The 16893-nt window shown below is 52.7% G+C and overlaps 1 protein-coding gene across 3 annotated transcripts in view; it reads right to left on the bottom strand.

Annotated features, from left to right (window-relative positions):
- LOC101043224 (uncharacterized) overlaps positions 1 to 16893 on the bottom strand; it is an 87692-nt gene that overhangs the window by 41442 nt on the left and 29357 nt on the right. For all 3 annotated transcript variants that reach the window (XM_039478357.2, XM_074382347.1, XM_074382348.1), the window contains 4 exons: positions 15435 to 15542; positions 13317 to 13343; positions 12462 to 12497; positions 137 to 181 (listed from right to left, as the gene is read on the bottom strand). In XM_039478357.2, the coding sequence (XP_039334291.2) occupies positions 137 to 181; positions 12462 to 12497; positions 13317 to 13343; positions 15435 to 15542 (216 nt within the window). The remainder of the gene's footprint in view (positions 1 to 136; positions 182 to 12461; positions 12498 to 13316; positions 13344 to 15434; positions 15543 to 16893) is intronic.

The raw sequence follows: 16893 nt of genomic DNA, 5'->3' as shown, positions 1-16893 counted from the left end.
ACCACAGTGCTGCAGCTGGGAGGGCCAGGGCAGGCAGGAGGAGGCCCAGAGAGCTGGGACTCCAGAGGGTCCCCAGACCTGAGGAGAGAGGGGGTAGGGTCTTTGGGCTGCTTGAATGTGGGGAAGGGGAAGGTACCTTGGCTCCAGGCTTGCCTGGCATCCCTGGCATGCCCCGTTCTCCCTAGAGGACAAAATAAGAGAAAGGATGAGGAGAGGACCAGACTCAGGGCCCGTCAGCCTGCAAGGATAGGGGTGAGAATGGCTAGTCTGGAGGCTGGGATGGCTGTTCCTTTCATGCTGAGTGCTGAGGACCTTACCCTGGCGGCAGCCATGTGGGCCCTTGCCCTCATCTATGTGAACTTGCAGGAGGGCCCAAGTTACAGGTCACAGAGCAGGAAAGGCCCCCAGAGAGAGAGGCCCACCTAGAGGAATGCAAGTTCAGCAAGGGAAGGTGACTTGCTCGAGATCTACCTACCACTCCATGGTTGAGAGCTGTACCTGGACCTGGGCTGTGGGGTGGGACCAGGGGAAGGAGCCCCCCATTGGTCGCTTACCTGCTGCGTACCTTCCCTCCGTCCCTGCCTCCTTTTCACTCCAGCAGCTTTGCTAGGATGTTACCTTCTGGCTGAGCCAGACAGGGGCTCTCTTCTCTCTTCATCTGGGGTTCCTTTCCCTTCCACGTCCCCAGGGTCTAACTTCCCAAAGGCACGTGCCCCTGCCTATTTCTCTGCACCCTATTTCTGACCCTACTTGTCCGGAGGCATAGGTAGGGTCACCTGTCCTCTGTTGCTTCTCTGGGATAGCGTGGGCTCTGCTCTACCATCTCGACACTGCCCCATCTTTATGTTCAACCTCTTCTCTTTTTCAAAGATGGAGTCTTGCTCTGTCACCCAGGCTGGAGTGCAGTGGCGCCATCTCAGCTCACTGCAACCTCTACCTCCTGGGTTCAAGCAATTTCCCTGTCTCAGCCTCCCAAGTAGCTGGGATTACAGGTGCACACTACCACGTTCAGCTAATTTTTGTATTTTTAGTAGAGATGGGGTTTCATCATATTGGCCAGGCTGGTCTCAAATTCCTGACCTTGTGATCTGCCCGCCTTGGCTTCCCAAAGTGCTGGGATTACAGGCTTGAGCCACTGCCCTCAGCCCATGTTCAACCTCTTTACCTCCCCATGAAAATGCCAAATCTATGAGAGCAGGGTCAGATCAGGGAGGACGACACACCACAAGGAGGTGGAGTTGGAGATGACAGCCAGTGACAAATGGGAGGCCAAGAGCAGGTAAGTCAGGACTATCACTGGCTACATCAAGAGAGGAGGGAGGGCAGCTCCTGGCTCCATGAGTTGAATCCTACGATTGTGCCTAAGCACGAAGCCCTAGCTGGGGCCCGGGATGGTGTCCAGCAACAGGTAACAGTGGCCAGCCTGCTGCGCTTCCTCCATCTGAGGGCCAGCACTGTGGATGGGCAATACAGAGGCTGACAGTCCTGCTCCCAGCCCAGATGCCCCATTGGGTGTGACTGCTGTGGCTGCCAGGCCAGGCTGCAGTTCCCATGGGCTTAAAGGCAGAGGGGACCTGGCGTGCCCTGGCTTCCCTCTCGGCTGTCCACGCTTTCCCTTGCCTGCCATCTTCCAGGAGGTTCTGGTCCACCCTCCTTGCCAAGGCTAGAGTCCTTCCCCCCTCTTCCTCCATGATGGGTCTTCTATGCAAGTGTCCACTTCGGCTTCCTAACACACAGGCTGGATAGCGAGACCTCTGCCTTAAAACATCCCTGGCCTGGTGTTGACAGTGGGAAAAGGACCAGGTTCCTGAGCATGACGTTCTGACCTCTGCTTCCTTTCCAGCCTCATCACCTGATATGGGGTGCATCAATTAGTATCCGTGTCCCTGAAAACACCCCCAATTTCCATGGTTCTGTCTTTCTACCATTTCTTCAACTTAAAACCCTTCATCGTTTGGAGTCTTGGTCGCTAAAGCAGCCAGAGCTTCTCTGGTGCCCTGGGCTGGACTGCCCTCACACACTGACCCCCGCGCCCCTATGGACCACAGACCTGAGGGCCTCTGAGTAGAGAGTGGCTCTGCCCAGCTTTCAGCCTGCAGAGGCTGTCTGATGGGAGTGGGGCCCTTGGATCTCTTCTTTGAAGCTTTTGGTATCCCCTCTAACCCAGCACTGCCTCCTCAATGCGGCAGGGACCACTTAGCATTTGTAATCCGCACACACAAATTTATGTCTGCCTGATATGGCTTCACCTTTATCCTCTCTGGGCCAAGTCTCTACATTCTACAAAAGGCCTAGAATCTTTAGTTCCCAATGCCAGCGCCCTCTCTCAGCCTGACCCCACCAGTGACCCCTGAACCACAGGTGAGATGGCAGAGTTAAACTCAGGAAGTGATCATGGCAGAAAATCCAGTGCTCCAGACCTGCCCTAGCCATTAATTTCCTTCTTGCGGGACTGAGAGAGAAGGGCACAGCCATTTACTGCAGCTGTCACTTGTCTGCACTGGGCTGAAAAGCTTTACAACCTTCCTCTATTGCATCTCCCACAATCCCTTCCAGTGTGGCAGTGGACATTACTCTTGTTCCACAGGGAAGCGAACTGCGGCTCCCAAAGCCCAGGTATGATTGCCAAGGTCATGCAGCCTAGGGCTTTGGCTAGTTTCTTGTCTGTTATGCCAAGGTGCTCATTTCTCTCAGCCAACCCAAATATTAGATGGACTAATGCTCTATCTGCTTCCATCAAACAGCCTTTGCAGGCTGAAAGCAGAGTAGAGCCTCTCTTTGCTTGAGGAAGTCCTTAGGTCTGTGACCTATAGGGGTGCAGAGGTCAGTGTGTGAAGGCAGCTCAGCCGGGTGCCCAGAAAAGCTCAGGGTAGGGCACTGCCTGTGTGCACAGCTGCTCTGTGGCCGGCAGAGGGCGGGGCAGCCCCTCTTCTGAAATCTGGCCACTCCGGCCACAGCGGTCTCCAAGCCCTCTCAGTCGCACCAGCTGAGGGCTCCTGTCATTCTTTCCTTTGGAGGGTCCCCGCTAACATTCTGAATGAACAAACCAGTTTGACTGAGTACTGAGGCCCCACAGTCCCCTGTTGTGGGTGCAGGTGGGAGGTCAGCTTGAGAGTCCTTGACTATTCAGAGCCCCTCCTCCCCCATCATCCCTCTCTTCCAGTTTCTCTGTCTTTTCTCTTGCTTTTCCCCAACGCCCCCACCCTCCTCTTCCCACCTCCCAGCGGAGCCTGGCTGGGAGTGCATGTGACCACGGATAAGCCACTTTCTCCCACTGGTTGCAAAGTGAGGTTAGATCAGATATCTCCCATCCACTGCCGCTCCTCGGCCTCTTCCCGCCCACCCTAGCCCTGTCTCTGCTCGCCTGCATGGCCCTTAGGAAGGGGAGAGGCCAAAGCTGGAGAGGTGGCACTTGGCTTGGTTGGCAGCTCCAGAAAAAGGCTCTGTGGAAGAGGGACTGTTGGCTTTGGTTAAAAATGCAGCTCCAGGAGGGGGCTCGGCGGGTCTCTGCTCTCCCCTCCCCCTGTCCACAGGGGTGCTCCTGCAGGGAGGAGGTGGGGTCTGCTTCAAGCTTGTCTCTGAGCTTCTGGAAGAAACTGTGCAGAGCAAAACCCCGGAGCGTGAGGGTCTCCAGGCTAATTGGGGTTGTCCTCAGCCCCTGTTGATGTGAGTGTGTAAAGACACAATCAGGCACTCAGGGGAAATCAGAGCCCCGGGAGCCTCCTCGGGAGGCAGCCCTCCTTGTTAGGGTGGCTGACCTTCGCCCCTTCCTTCCCCTCTGGGTCAATTCTCTTAATTCTGCAAATGACCCAGGCTCCCCTGATCCCCACGGCAGGGCCTCCCTCCCTCCACCCCCTTGCTGGGCAGGAAGCAGGGGCGCCCCCACTGGCCTCCCCCAGCTGACCTCACTCTGCCGATCACTCCACTCTCATTAGGCTCACTCCTCGGGGCTTGTCTCCAGGGACCTGCCCCTGCCTGACCTCTGGACTGGGGAACCGGGCTTCTCCTAAAGCAGAAAACATTGGTTCCTGGATGATGGGTGAGGTGAGAGTCATTATCAAGGACTCCAGCGTCGCTGTGGCCAGGACCATGGGCAGGAGACAGGAGGAGAGGCGAGGCGAGGCGAGGCGAGGCGGGGCGGGGTCAGGGTGGGGGTGGGGGTGGTTATTGCCAGAGGAGAACAGTGGCCCGCCTCTGTTCAGAGGGCTGCTCCTTGGGGCATGTCTTTGTGAGAGCCTGTCTAGAGGCTCCTTCTTTTCTAACGCCTCTCTTAGGTTTTCCTATTTGAAAAGTTTATTAGGAATTGTGCTCAGTATACATCCAATCACTCATTACTGTCTTTGTTTTTGGAGGACCTGCCTCTCTCAGTCCAGCAAAGTCCATAGGCCTCGATTTACCTCCTCTACTTCTGCCCCCCTCATCTTCCCAGCAGGGACTCAGAGGTTCCCCTGGGGGCTCTCAGCCGCCTTACTTGGGCTGGGCAAGCGGGTGCTCTGAGCCTCACAAAAGGTCTCGGCCATGTGCATGGAGTGATGGCAGAAACATCCAGCCACCCCTCTGCAAGGCTGGCTTTTTAGCCTCAGTGCCAAGGACCAATGCAGGAAGGGGTAGATTGTCGTCACGGTGGCCGAGAAGGCCCTGGGGGCGCACAAGCAGGTAGAGAGGCATTTGCTTTGAATGACTTTAAAGGCCTGTCCCATCCCTGACTTTGAAGCTGCTACTCAGACTCCCCACCTGGGCCCTGCACCTGAGCACAACACAGCAGTGATCGGTCCTCTGTTCTGGCCCTCGCTTCCGGGTGGGAGGATGCATCCTTTACAGAGATGATGGAATGGAGGCGAGCTCTTTGGAGCGTAAGCCAGCCACGCTCGGATCCTGTGGGAGTGGTGATTTACTGTTGGTTGAACAAGCGGAGCAGAGACTTGCCAAGAAAGCACAGTCTGGAGGGAGAAAGGGGGCTTCAAGGTCAGCTCCCAGCCAAACCAAGGTCAGGGCAGGGAAGCTCGGGGAAATAAATGCATCTCCCTAAGACTGGGCCGAGGTTCTGCCGAGGCCAGGTCTGGGTTGGAAAGCCCTGGGCGAATGCATCTGGGCTCACAGGCTCTTTATTCTCTGCAGGGGAGGAGGAAGGCCTGCCTGAGAGTGTGGGGAGTTTGGGGGTGGGGAAAGGGGGCAGTCGGTGGACGGCTCAGGCCTCAAGCCCGGACCAGGGTCTTTTCCCTAGGCCAGAAAAGCTGGGTGCAGAGGGCTAATGTGTTTCTCCCCGTAAAGAGTTCCCAGGTCTTCCTTCCAGGAAAAAGGCAGCTCAGTTCCCGCTTCCCTGCCCCAGCCAACTTCCACACCAGAGAGGCCCGGAACCTCGGAAATCCCAGGTCTTCCGGTCATTAGGGCCGGCAGGAAGTGATCTGGGGAATTACCGGGGTCGGGTGCCCCATTGAAGGCCAGGGCTTTGGAAGGGCAGCTGGCTTGTAATCTCAATTTGAGATCGGTTGATTTCATAGTTAGTTCCAAAAAGAAAAGTCAGCTCTAATTAATCTTGGACTTTGGAGTGCAGGGAAAACAGAGACCAGAGTGCTCAGGGCGGGGGCTGGGGTCGCACAAGGTCTCAGATCTGAGGCCCAGGTCTTAGTTTTCTTATCTGCTTTAATGTGAATGGTCTGGATGTCCCCACCAGGATTTCATGGCTTTCAAAGAAAATGCTGTCCCCACACTAGCAAGTTCCTGTGTATATGGCTTCCAGCTGCACGGAGCATTCTGTCAGAGTGGGAACAGCATGGGAACAGCATGAGAATGGCATGGGAAGCCTGGGGCTATTCAGGTCCTGCGGGAGCCGGAGGGGTGCAGGAAGGTTTCAGGAATAGCTGCCATGGCAGGTTGGGGCAAGCTGCTCCCTCCAGGTTTTTGGGAATCCTGAGACCATCCCAACTCCCCCGGGGACTCATTTGGGTGGAGTCAGTGCCAATGGGCAAAGCACTCCACTTCCTTAGTTCTTTGACAAGAGCCAAGTACTCCTCATTCTCTGCCTTGGACTCTCCAGACACTGCTCCCAGAGCCTCAGAGAAAGGCCTGAATCCAGCCAGCTCTTACAGGAATGAAAACAGATCCACTGCCACCTCCTTTCCTTTCATTCATGGAGGGGTTTGGGGGAAGGTCTACTGGAAATCATCATGGGGCCTCCCAGGGCTGCTAAGAGGCAGACAGTAAAGTCATTGAGACCAAGGCTTTGGGATCACACAGACCTGGCTTCTTTATTTCCTAGCTGTGCACCTCGGGGAAAATGGTCTCTGTGAACCTCAGTTTGCTCATCCGTAAGTTGGGAATTGAGTAAAACCTATCTCAAAGGGTTGTTACAAGGATTTAATAAGCTGATGGATGCAAAGAGCCTCGTACACAGCCTGGCTTGTTGAAGAGGCCAGTAAGATAGTTAAAATTGTACAAGTTATCATTCTACAGAAGTGTAGGGCCCTTGCTCTGGCTGGCAGATCAGCATCCTCATGCCCTTTGGCAGAAAGATTGAGGAGGGGCAAGGAGAAGGGCCGGCAGGGCCACAGAGTGAAGGCTGAGATGTCCGTGTAGGTGGGCTTCTGTCCCCATGCCCTTCCCCAGCCTTCTAGCTATCTCATCATAGGGCCCATCTCATCTCCTCTCAGGGGAATCCCTGTTTCTGGAGAGCCCCACAGGCCTCCAGCAGGGGTAACTGTAGTCGTAACCTTCTCTAGCCTGAAGCCCTCATGTTCCTCCTCCTCTGGCATGAAACCCACAGCCTGAAAGAAGGGAGTGTGTGCTTGAGCCACGGCCCTTCGTGCAAACCCTGAGGCTTAACATCCAGACCACCACAGGCATCAAACGTGCCCCCACAGTGAGCCAGACAAACCAGCTCTCGTGTACTTAGAGATAAGCTCTCACCAGGTTTTGTGATCCACATTCAATCTGACAATACTCGTCAATCCTCTTGAAAGAGAGCCAAGGTTGTAATGTTTTAAACTCGCTTTGCATCTTGCAATGTAATTTAAAGTAGATGAGTGTCATAAATTTGTATCAAATAGATACCACATGGGTACACAACAATACTCGCAGTGTCTAGGCAGGAGGGCTGGCCCTGATTTGGGCAGGGGGCAGCCTAGGGGCTGCTGGCCACACTGGGCTTTGATCTTAAGGAACTGGTGGAGAAGCCTGCCTCGCTGGTCTGGCTGGCCTTTGAGAGGATGCCAGGCCCAGTCCAGCTGCTGGGGGTGGTGGTGGACATTAGTAAACTTCACTGGCTGAGAGCCTGTGGTGTGAGGAAGGTGTCCTCAACATGTGGGTCAGATCTCTGGGATAAAGCAAGGAAGCTCATGTAGGGGGCTCATCAGTTACCTCATAGGTGCCGCTCACATCCTGACCTCAAGAGGCAGTCACATGGCCCCTGTCTCAGCTTGGCATCCCCACCTGTTGGCACTGTTCCTCCCCAGGGTGGTAGGGGAAGGCAAACTCATCTTCTCAGCCCCTGTGACCAAGCCGCCCTTCATGTTAGTGCTTCTTCCCTGGGCCTTACTCCAAGCAGAGAGCAGAGTGTGGAGAAGAGAGTAAAAGAGAGGACTTGATGGTAAAAGAAGGGAGGGGGGATAGCCCTCCACATCCCAGAGAAACCATTTGTAGGTGGAGGGTGGGAGGGGGGTTGGTCTGTGCAGTTAGCTTAGCCTGGGGTGAGTTCCCTGAGCAGACATTCAACTTCTGCACCAGGGCGCAAAGACAGGTTGGCCACAGGGCTTGGACCTATGAGACCTGGTTTCTAATTCCAGCATGGTTGTTTACCAGCTGTGCAACTTTGGGCAAAGTATTAACCTCTCTGAACTTCTCATTTATACAGTCAGGATAATGAGCTCCAACCACTGAGCCATAGTAAGAACTGAATAAGGTGGAATAAATGAACTTTCTAAACTAGAGATGTGAAATATTGCTGCACTTGTCACTGGGCACCAAAACAAAAAGTCGCTTCATCTCAAGATTCAGAGGGAAAACCTAACTTCTGCCCGATCATGATCACTGGGGTCAAGATACTTGCTGTCCCAGTGAGGCTGGGGCAGTGGGACAGGCACTTGTAACTTCCCAAGCAATGACCTCCAGTCCCTGGTGGCGGGCCGTCTTCTGTTGGTTATAGTTCTCAGTGCCAGCCCTCTGGCCTCTTGTGGACTTGCAGGCAGTGGAGGATTGGTGGCAAGATAAGGGACCCAGCAGAGTGAAGGCCAGCACAGAGGAAAAGGTGCCCAGATCAGCCATGGGCTGCTGCCTTTGCAAGGCTAGTGGCTCCAGTGGCACCTACTGAAAAGACGCAGCGACAGGTTGGGAGCTTGGAGGCAGTGGGGACTTCCAGTGACCCAGAGAGGCAGTGATGGGTGTGATGGCCTCACAGCCCCTCCAGATTCCAGGAGAAGAGGCCACTGGAGAAGAGCAGAGAGGGTGTGGTGGGGAAAGAAGGGCTGGGAGGCAAGAGGCCAGCATGAAGGGAAGGGTCTTCTCCTCAGTCCCCTGTGAGACCGAGGAGTGGGGATGCTTCTGACAAGCCCTGGATGTGGATGGAGAAAACACACGGATGAAGGTTCACGGAGACAGAGTCTCCTCTCAAGGCCAGGGCTCGAGGCTGGGAGCTGCTCCTCTCTTAAGGGTATGGAGCCAACTCTGTCCGCATAAAGCCATGGCTTCCCTGAGTTGGAAGAGATTTTAATCCAGTCTCCCAGCTGACATAGACACTTCTCTAAACACATCCCGGACCCGTCATTATCGAGCCTCTAATGGAACACCTCTGGTTACCAGAACTCCCTTCCTTCCTCCCAAGGCATCTGGCAATTAGGAAGCTCCCTCTTCTGGAGCTGGAACTGCTCCTCTTGCAGGGTTTACTCATTGACACTTGCTCTACTTCTTTGGCATTTGTACAAAAAGTATGATCCCTCTTCCATGCTAGAGCAGGGTGGCTCTGAGCAAACCTCCCGCTTCCTGGGGACAGGAAGTACTCCCCCATAAGCAGGGCTACACAGGTCTTCTCTGCAAAATCGGTGTAGCCCAGGCTGGTTGTTTCCTCCTACAATCTGAGTCTAGGATCGCCACTCTCCTGGGATCAGGCCCTCTAGCATCAGGACACCCTAACCCCAAGCAGAGGAGTCTCCATCCTCAGGACAGCAGACCCCATGCTCCTTTCTGGATGAATCACTCTTCCAGCCTGCAGCAGAATGCAGACACCTTTCATGCTATGATGCCAGCCAAGGGCATCACCGGGATGCCTGGAGACCCTCTGCTGCCCTGAAACCCCTCCACAGCTTGAAAGAGCTGGCACGGCTGCTAATGAAAAACTGACCCTGCATTGCACCAGGAGGCAGTAAATTTTATGAGTCTGTGTGAGTGGATAGAGGCAGCTGCGGGGGCTGATTTCCACTTCCTGACACAATACAAATTTCTTAGTTTATGCAGAACTAATTAAAGATCTCTCAGGTCTTGCTATTTCATTCACCAGGCACCCATAAAGCCATGTGGTGATGGCAGCCGCCTGCCTGCAGTGTGCGAGGAATGTGCTTCGCCAGGAGTCATTCTTCCCTTCCCAACCTTCCTCCCCCTCCTGCGGCTGCCTTTCCTTCCTGCCTCTTTTCTCCTCCTGGGAGGCTCTAGCAGCTTCCCAGCCAGGGTCTGGAGGGCAGGGATGGGCTCCTTACAGCAGGTGGTACCATGGGAAGGACCCAGACCTGGAACTGAACTCCTGCTCTGCCACTTATGAGCCAGGAGACTTTGGGCAAGCTCCAGTGCTGTGGTTTCAATGTGTCCCCCATAGCTCTTGTGCTGGAAACTTAATCCCCAGTGAAACAGTGTTGAGAGGTGGGACCTTTAAGAAGTGATTAGGTTATGACAGTTCTGCCCTCATGAATACATATTCATGCTGCTGTCATGGGAGTGGGTCAGTTACCGTGGGAGTGGGATAGTTATCATGAGTTAGTTATTCTGGATGTAAATTAGTTATTGCAAAAGTGGGTTAGTTTTTGTGGGAGTGAATTAGTTATTGTGGGAATGAATTAGTTATTGTAGAAATGAATTAGTTATTGTGGGAATGAGTTAGTTATTGTAGAAATGAATTAGTTATTGTGGGAATGAGTTAGTTATTGTGGGAGTGAATTAGTTATTGTGGGAATGAGTTAGTTATTGTGGGAGTGCATTAGTTACTGTGGGAATGAGTTAGTTATTGTGGGCGTGAATTAGTTATTGTGGGAGTGAATTAGTTATTGTGGGAATGAGGTTGCTATTTTGAGAGTGGGTTGGTTATTGTGAAAGTGGGTTAGTTATTGTGGGAGTGGGTTACTTATCATGGGAGTGGGTTAGTTATCATGGGAGTGGGTTTGTGATTGCTGGAGTGGGTTATCATGGGAGTGGGTTAGTTATTGTGATAGTGGGTTAGTTATTGTGGGAGTGAGATAGTTATCCTGGGAGTGGGTTAGTTATTACGAGAGTGGGTTAGTTATCATGGGAGTGGGTTAGTTATTATGGAAGTGTTATGGAAGTATTGGTTAAGTGGGTTAGTTATTATGGAAGTATTATGGAAGTTAGTTATTATGGAAGTTAGTTATCATGGGAGTGGGTTAGTTATTATAGTTGGTTATCATGCAAGTGGGTTAGTTATCATGGGAGTGGGTTAGTTATCATGGAAGTGGGTTAGTTATTGTGGGAGTGAATTAGTTATCATGGGAGTGGGTTAGTTATTATGGAAGTGGGTTGGTTATCATGGAAGTGGGTTAGTTATTGCATGTTAGTTATTGGGTTTGTGGTTGCGAGAGTGGGTTTGTTACAAAAGTGAGCCCAGGTTTCTCTTGCTCATGTTTTCTTGCCCTCTCCTGCCCTCCCACTGTCTACCATGGGATGACACAACAAGAAGGTCCTCACCGGATGTGGGCCCCTTGATCTCGGGCTTCCCAGCCTCCACAACGGTAAGAAATCAGTTTCTTTTCTTTACAAATTACCCAGTCTGTGGTGTTCTGCTATAGCAACGTGCAATGGACTAAGTTACACAGTTTTCTGATTCGTTAAATGGGAGAATGGTCATACCAGCCTCACAGAGTGGTTTTAGAGCTAAAAATAATGCAGGTTGTGTTGAAAGACTGCCTGGACCACAGCACATGTTAAGTAGTGACTACCATAAAATTATTACTGCTATTACAGTTATTGTAATGACTGCTTCTCGGTCTTTGCTCAAATTGCTTACCTATCTAAAATATTGTTTGCTTTCAGATTTGCTGGTTGAAGGCTCACAGTGGTAGATTAAAAGTAGCCACAAGGCTGGCCGCGGTGGCTCACACCTGTAATTCCAGCACTTTGGAAGGCTGAGGCGGGTCAAGAGATGGAGACCATCCTGGCCAACATGGTGTAACCCGTCTCTACTAAAAATACAAAAACTAGCTGGGCATGGTGGCCCGTGCCTGTATTCCCAGCTACTCAGGAGGCTGAGGCAGGAAAATCACTTGAACCCAGGAGATGGGGTTTGCAGTGAGCCCAGATTGCACCACTGCACTCCAGCCTGGTGACAGAGCGAGATTTCGTCTCAAAAAAAAAAAAAAAAAAAAAAAAAAAGTCCACAAATCCTTTCTATTCCTCCAATGAAGAAGTAGGGCCTAAGACTTTTCCCACACTGATGCACATGACTTGGTCATGTGACTTGCTTCAACCAATAAGACATTAGGAAATGTGATGCAAGCAGATCCGTGAAAAGACCTTATGCACCGGGACCTGCCCATTTTGAATGCTGCCCGGACCTGCTGTGCCATAAGGAAGTCTGTGTAGCTTCCTGGAGGATAAAGAGGCCGTGTGGAGAACAAACAGGGGACCCCAGCCCACAGCCAGCGTCGGCCACCAGACACATGAATGGGGCCATCTTGCCCCCTCCCACACTTCCATCTGTCATTTGGTGTGACTGCATCAGTGAAGCCAGGTGCGATTAGCAGAATTCCCGGATTGTCAATCCACAGAATTGTAAGAGAGAGCCAGTAAACTTGGAATAGTTTGTTACACAGCGATAGATAGCTGATACATTCACCCATTCATCAAGGTTGGTTCCTGCCTGTCTTGTCCCAGAATATTTCCCAGACTTGTCTCAACCTGAAGTTTGTCTCTCCGCCTCCTGTAATCACGCAGTACCTTGTGATGGTAGCACTTAATACAGTCTGCCTTCACTGGGGTTATTTGTGCAGGAATGCTTCTGACTCTGGCCTGTGAGAGCTGGACCCCTCCACACCCTACATCCTTGCTCAGCACAGAACTCTGCCTAGGTGGATCCCAGTAGTCTGGCTCCTGCTTATCAGGAGCTTGGGGTGCCAGTGAGACCCTGGCCTGCCTCAGTACAGGCACAGCTGCCTAGGTTGACAGGGAGAGACCCTCTTGGGTCTGAGGTCCAGTGAGCCACAGATTTGTCCAAAGTCCTGCCCCACTTGGGTCCTCCCCCTCCATCTTACCTTCCGGCCGTGGTAGCCCTGGATCCCTGGATCTCCCTGAGGAAACAAAGAGAAACCATAAAAGCTTTTTATTTCCCCGCCAAACTTTGACTTGGGCTGTTCCCTACATAATGCTATCCCTCTTCTTCTCAGCGACTCTGAGTCCCAGTGCCCCTTCAACACCCATCTCCAGCCTTCCCAGGAGCAACAGCTCTTAGCTTCCTCTGAGGCCAACACAGATTGTTCTACTCTTGAGAACAAACTCTGCTTTGCAGAGGCTGAGGCATGGTGGGAAGACTCACTTGGGCAGGGTCCCAGGAGACCCGATTGTTGAACATGGATGGACAAGTCTCTTTCCCCCGGGGCTCTTAGCTTCTGCATTCATAAAATAGTTGGGCACAATCAGTGCTTGGCATCTTCCTGTCCCCAGAGCCCCAGGGTCCCCAGCTTCAAAGGGAGAGGCTGTTTGACACTGTGGGCTTCTGGGTGAGGGTTCACAGGAGACTGGATGACCCTGGAGGTCTCTTCCCATTCTGACACCTTATAAAATACTGTTTTATTGGGATATTGTGACGGTGTTCTGGGCATGAGCTTACAGTTTCCAGCTAGACTCTATGCTCCTTGGAGGGTGGACTGTGCCTTCAATGCCAGCCCGTAGCACCTGCTTCACTGGCCTGAGCACACGAGAAGTGCAATTCTTATTGGAACCAAATTCGTTCCTAAGAGAAGGGTGGTGTTTTGGAACTGGGTCAAGCTTGAACCATCTCTCAGCTGAGACCCCTCTCCTCTCCTGCCTCAGTCACCTGTGCTGCCTCCCCTTCCCTCCTGCAGGGAATTCTCCCACATGTCCAATGCATCACCCAGAAGGACACTCACCTTTGGTCCAGGAGGCCCAGGTAAGCCCTGTGGAAGCAAAAAAAAAAAAAGAAAAAGGTGAGTGGAATTGGTTTCCACTGGTAAATGGGTTGGGGCTAGCCATACTTACAGTGGACCCTGGGGGCAGAGTAGCCCCCAATAGCTATGGCAAAAGAATGGGCATGCTACCCAACAGCTCTAGGGGATCCCAGAAGGGGATCTGAAACCTGCTGAGGGCACTTGGGGATAACAGGCTTATGTCCCTCTTTGCGGTCGTGTGGGTGCCAGGGACACCTCTACTGTTGCACCCATGGAAAGTAGGTCAGCAGCATCATGCTGAATTGAGTGTGGTTTGGTCCAGATCCTCACTCACCCACCTCCTAATTGGAACCCTCCCTAGAAAGCCAGCCTTGCCCAGCAGAGCCTTGGTTTTGCCCTTGGTCCTGCCTGCTGGCAGAGGGGCACTCTGTCTCCTTCTACCCAGGGTACTGTGGGCACGGCAGCTGGCCACAGTGAGGTGGTGTGAGCCGAGGGAGAGGCCAGGGAAGGCTGGCCGCACCGCAGCCTTGGGTGGAGATGTGGACAGCAAGCGTGGGCTGGAGAAAGCCTTGATGCCTGAGTGGTCTGTTGCAATTGGTTTAAAAAACATGCTCTCTGGTTTTCTTTTTCTTTTTTTTTTTTTTTCCTTTTCCTTTGGTTGTTGTTGTTGTTATAAACAACCCAACAAAGAAAACCACCTGGCGTGGGTTCAGTAAGCGAGAACCCAATGTGTTGGGAGGGGTGGGGTGGAAAGGGCAGCAGTCAGCAGAAAGTGAATTTTGAGCACTTTTTCGTTTTCTTGGCTTAGTTTGGTTGACTTTCCTAAGTTTCCCTTTCTTTCAGGTTTTCCCATCTAAAAACGGGTGGAAATAAGATAAATCCCCCTCTCTGGGGTGCTGGGGAGAAATTGAGGAAACATTTAAAATTCACTGCAGGGGTCAAACATGGCAGGGTCACCGTGCTGGCCTTTCCAGCCAAGGTGGGTATCCTGTTGGGACATGGCTGTTGTCCAGCCCAGGGAGTCCCTATAACAAGCTTCGAGGTGGAAAGCTGGGCAGCCAAAGGGTCCAGACATGCAAGCAGGCCATCTAGAATGCGGCGGCATACACAGAGGACCGTTCGTTGGGGACATTCTGGCCTAGCAATTCCACCTCTGGGACTTGCCAGCAAAACTATCAGAGATGCAAATAAACATTGTTTCTTTGTCTATGTTCCATTCTTTTCACAATGAATTTATGGTGCTTTGGTCATAAGAAGGAAAAACAGACTTTGATTTGGTTTTTCTACCATGTGGGAAAAAGGTGATTAAAAAGGCCTTTTACCCTTTACCTACCTCTCCGATATCATTAGTCTTATGGGTGGGTGGAAGCACTTGTTTTCTCTGAAGTCTGGATACCCACCGAGTTATTCTGTCCTGGGGTTTTGTTGTACTAAATCGGACTGGGAAAGAGTGGAGTCTTAGGCAGGGCTTGAACATGGGTGACTTGGTGACCACCGGGCTAGACCTGTCACTTGAATGTGGTCCAGTCTGGAGGGGTGCCAGTTGGCCTCTCTGGAGCCCTCTAGGCAGTGGCCCTGCAGGCCCCGCAGGCTTGACACATCCTCAGGCTTGGCATGAGGCTCTCAGCTGACTGGACCTTCAGCTCAGCTGGCAGGTGGCCCAGCAGTGTGAAACCCACACATACCCCTGGAAGGCCTGATTATTGGGGTGCCAGGTAGTTGGCTGAACCCTCACTACCTCCTTCAAAATCCACTGCCCCTGACTCAGGTTTTCCTAAGGGGCTCAGGGATAGCCATCAGAGGTGCCCTTGGGAATTCTCTTTCCAAATTCCCCTCTGCTGGGGCTGGGAACGGGGCAGCCCATTAGTGGTCTCCTCCCTGGAAGGCAGGGGACATGGCTCGAGCTGTGTTTCAGAGCCAGAGTGCAACAGGTGGTGAGTGTGATGGGGAGGAGTAGCCCCTTGTGTGCTTCACCCACATCCAATGGACTTGCCAAGACATTTCTGCCTTTTTTAGGGGACCCACTGTCTATTCAAAGTTAGGAGTCTTCCAGAGAGTTCTTGGGACAAGTCTTAAAGGAGAGAGGAAGGGGATACTTACCGGTGGCCCCATGGGCCCTGGAAGTCCTGGGTGCCCCAGAGGTCCACTTGGTCCAGGGGGCCCTGGGGGCCCTGGTGGACCTTGGATGCTGGCCTGGCTCTGTTCACCCTGAGGTTTGTGAAAACAAATGTTAGAGGGAAGGCCCCCAGAGCTGCAGACCGGCTCCCTCCCTCCTGCCATGCACCCCATGAAGGCCTGCTGTGATTTCTGCTGGGACGGCAGTGGTGATCGGGGGAGGAGATGGTGGCATGATGGTGGTGATGCTGTGGTGATGGTGATAACATGCAGGGGCTGGTGGCAGTGAGAAGAAGGCCAAGACATTAGGTCCCCGAAGGTGGGGCTTCCAAAGAAGACTCGCTGCACAGAGCAGCCACGTAGAGAGATGTTCTGCAGGGGGCAGAGGCAGAGGAGTGGGTGAGAGATAGCCCCTGGCCCAACCAAAGGCCTGCTCCCACCCTGGCCAGATGGCCTGAATCTTTGGCCTGGGCTTACATCTGTCACCTTCCCCGTGTGGCGAGGCACACGGTCTCCCCAAGCCCCAGCCTCTCAGCCACAGAATGGGAACAATAGCCCTCATTTCCCGTCTCAGCTTTTTGCTGTTTTGACTCTCTGCCCCAGAGGATCAAATGGGATCCTTAGGTGACAGCCCATGGAATTTTGTCTGGTTCCCTAAACAACCGAGCAAGAGACTCTATGTACAAAATTTGGATTGGTGGCTTCTGATGAAACACTGGGGACCCTAGCTGTGCTGGGCCCACATTCCTATGTCCAAGGAGTGGCTGACCTTTAAGTGGGGCCTGAGTTCTCTGGCTGCTTTTGCCCTCTCCCTCCCACCTCTTGTCACACACAGCCTGCTTCTGTTACTTAGGGGATCTACCTGGCCTCAGAGGGTAGTTGAGCCTTGGTTTCGTTGAAAGAGTTTGGAAGCTGTGTGGAAGTGCTTTATGCTGTGTGGGGAGGCTGTTATCATTCCCTTGTCTCCTCAGTCACCTGCTCTGAGCCCAGCCTGCACCACACACCATGCCTGTCCCCAGAATGGATTGTGAGCCCAGGGAGGTAGGGATGGCGTCACGCTCCCCTGGGAAGAGGAGACGGCCTGGTACTCGTGAGCCAGATCTCAGGGCAGGGGCAAGGCAGAGTCATCCTAGATCTAAACCAAATTTGGTTCCCTGGTTTATGATTTTCTGTTTTTGCTTGTTTGTTTTGACAGAGTTTCACTCTTTGTTGCCCAAGCTGGAGGGCAGTGGCATGATCTCGGCTTACCACAACCCCCACCTGCCAGATTCAAGTGATTCTTCTGCCTCAGCCTCCTGAATAGCTGGGATTACAGGTGCATGCTACCACGCCCAGCTAATTTTTGTATTTTTCGTAGAAACGGGGTTTTCCCATGTTGGTCAGGCTGATCTCAAACTCCTGATCTCGTGATCCAACCACCTGGGCCTCTCAAAGTGCTGGGATT

The sequence above is a fragment of the Saimiri boliviensis genome, chromosome 12 (genome assembly GCF_048565385.1).
Source record: "Saimiri boliviensis isolate mSaiBol1 chromosome 12, mSaiBol1.pri, whole genome shotgun sequence".
Classification (NCBI taxonomy): domain Eukaryota; kingdom Metazoa; phylum Chordata; class Mammalia; order Primates; family Cebidae; genus Saimiri; species Saimiri boliviensis.
This window is presented reverse-complemented; position numbering and strand designations above follow the sequence as displayed.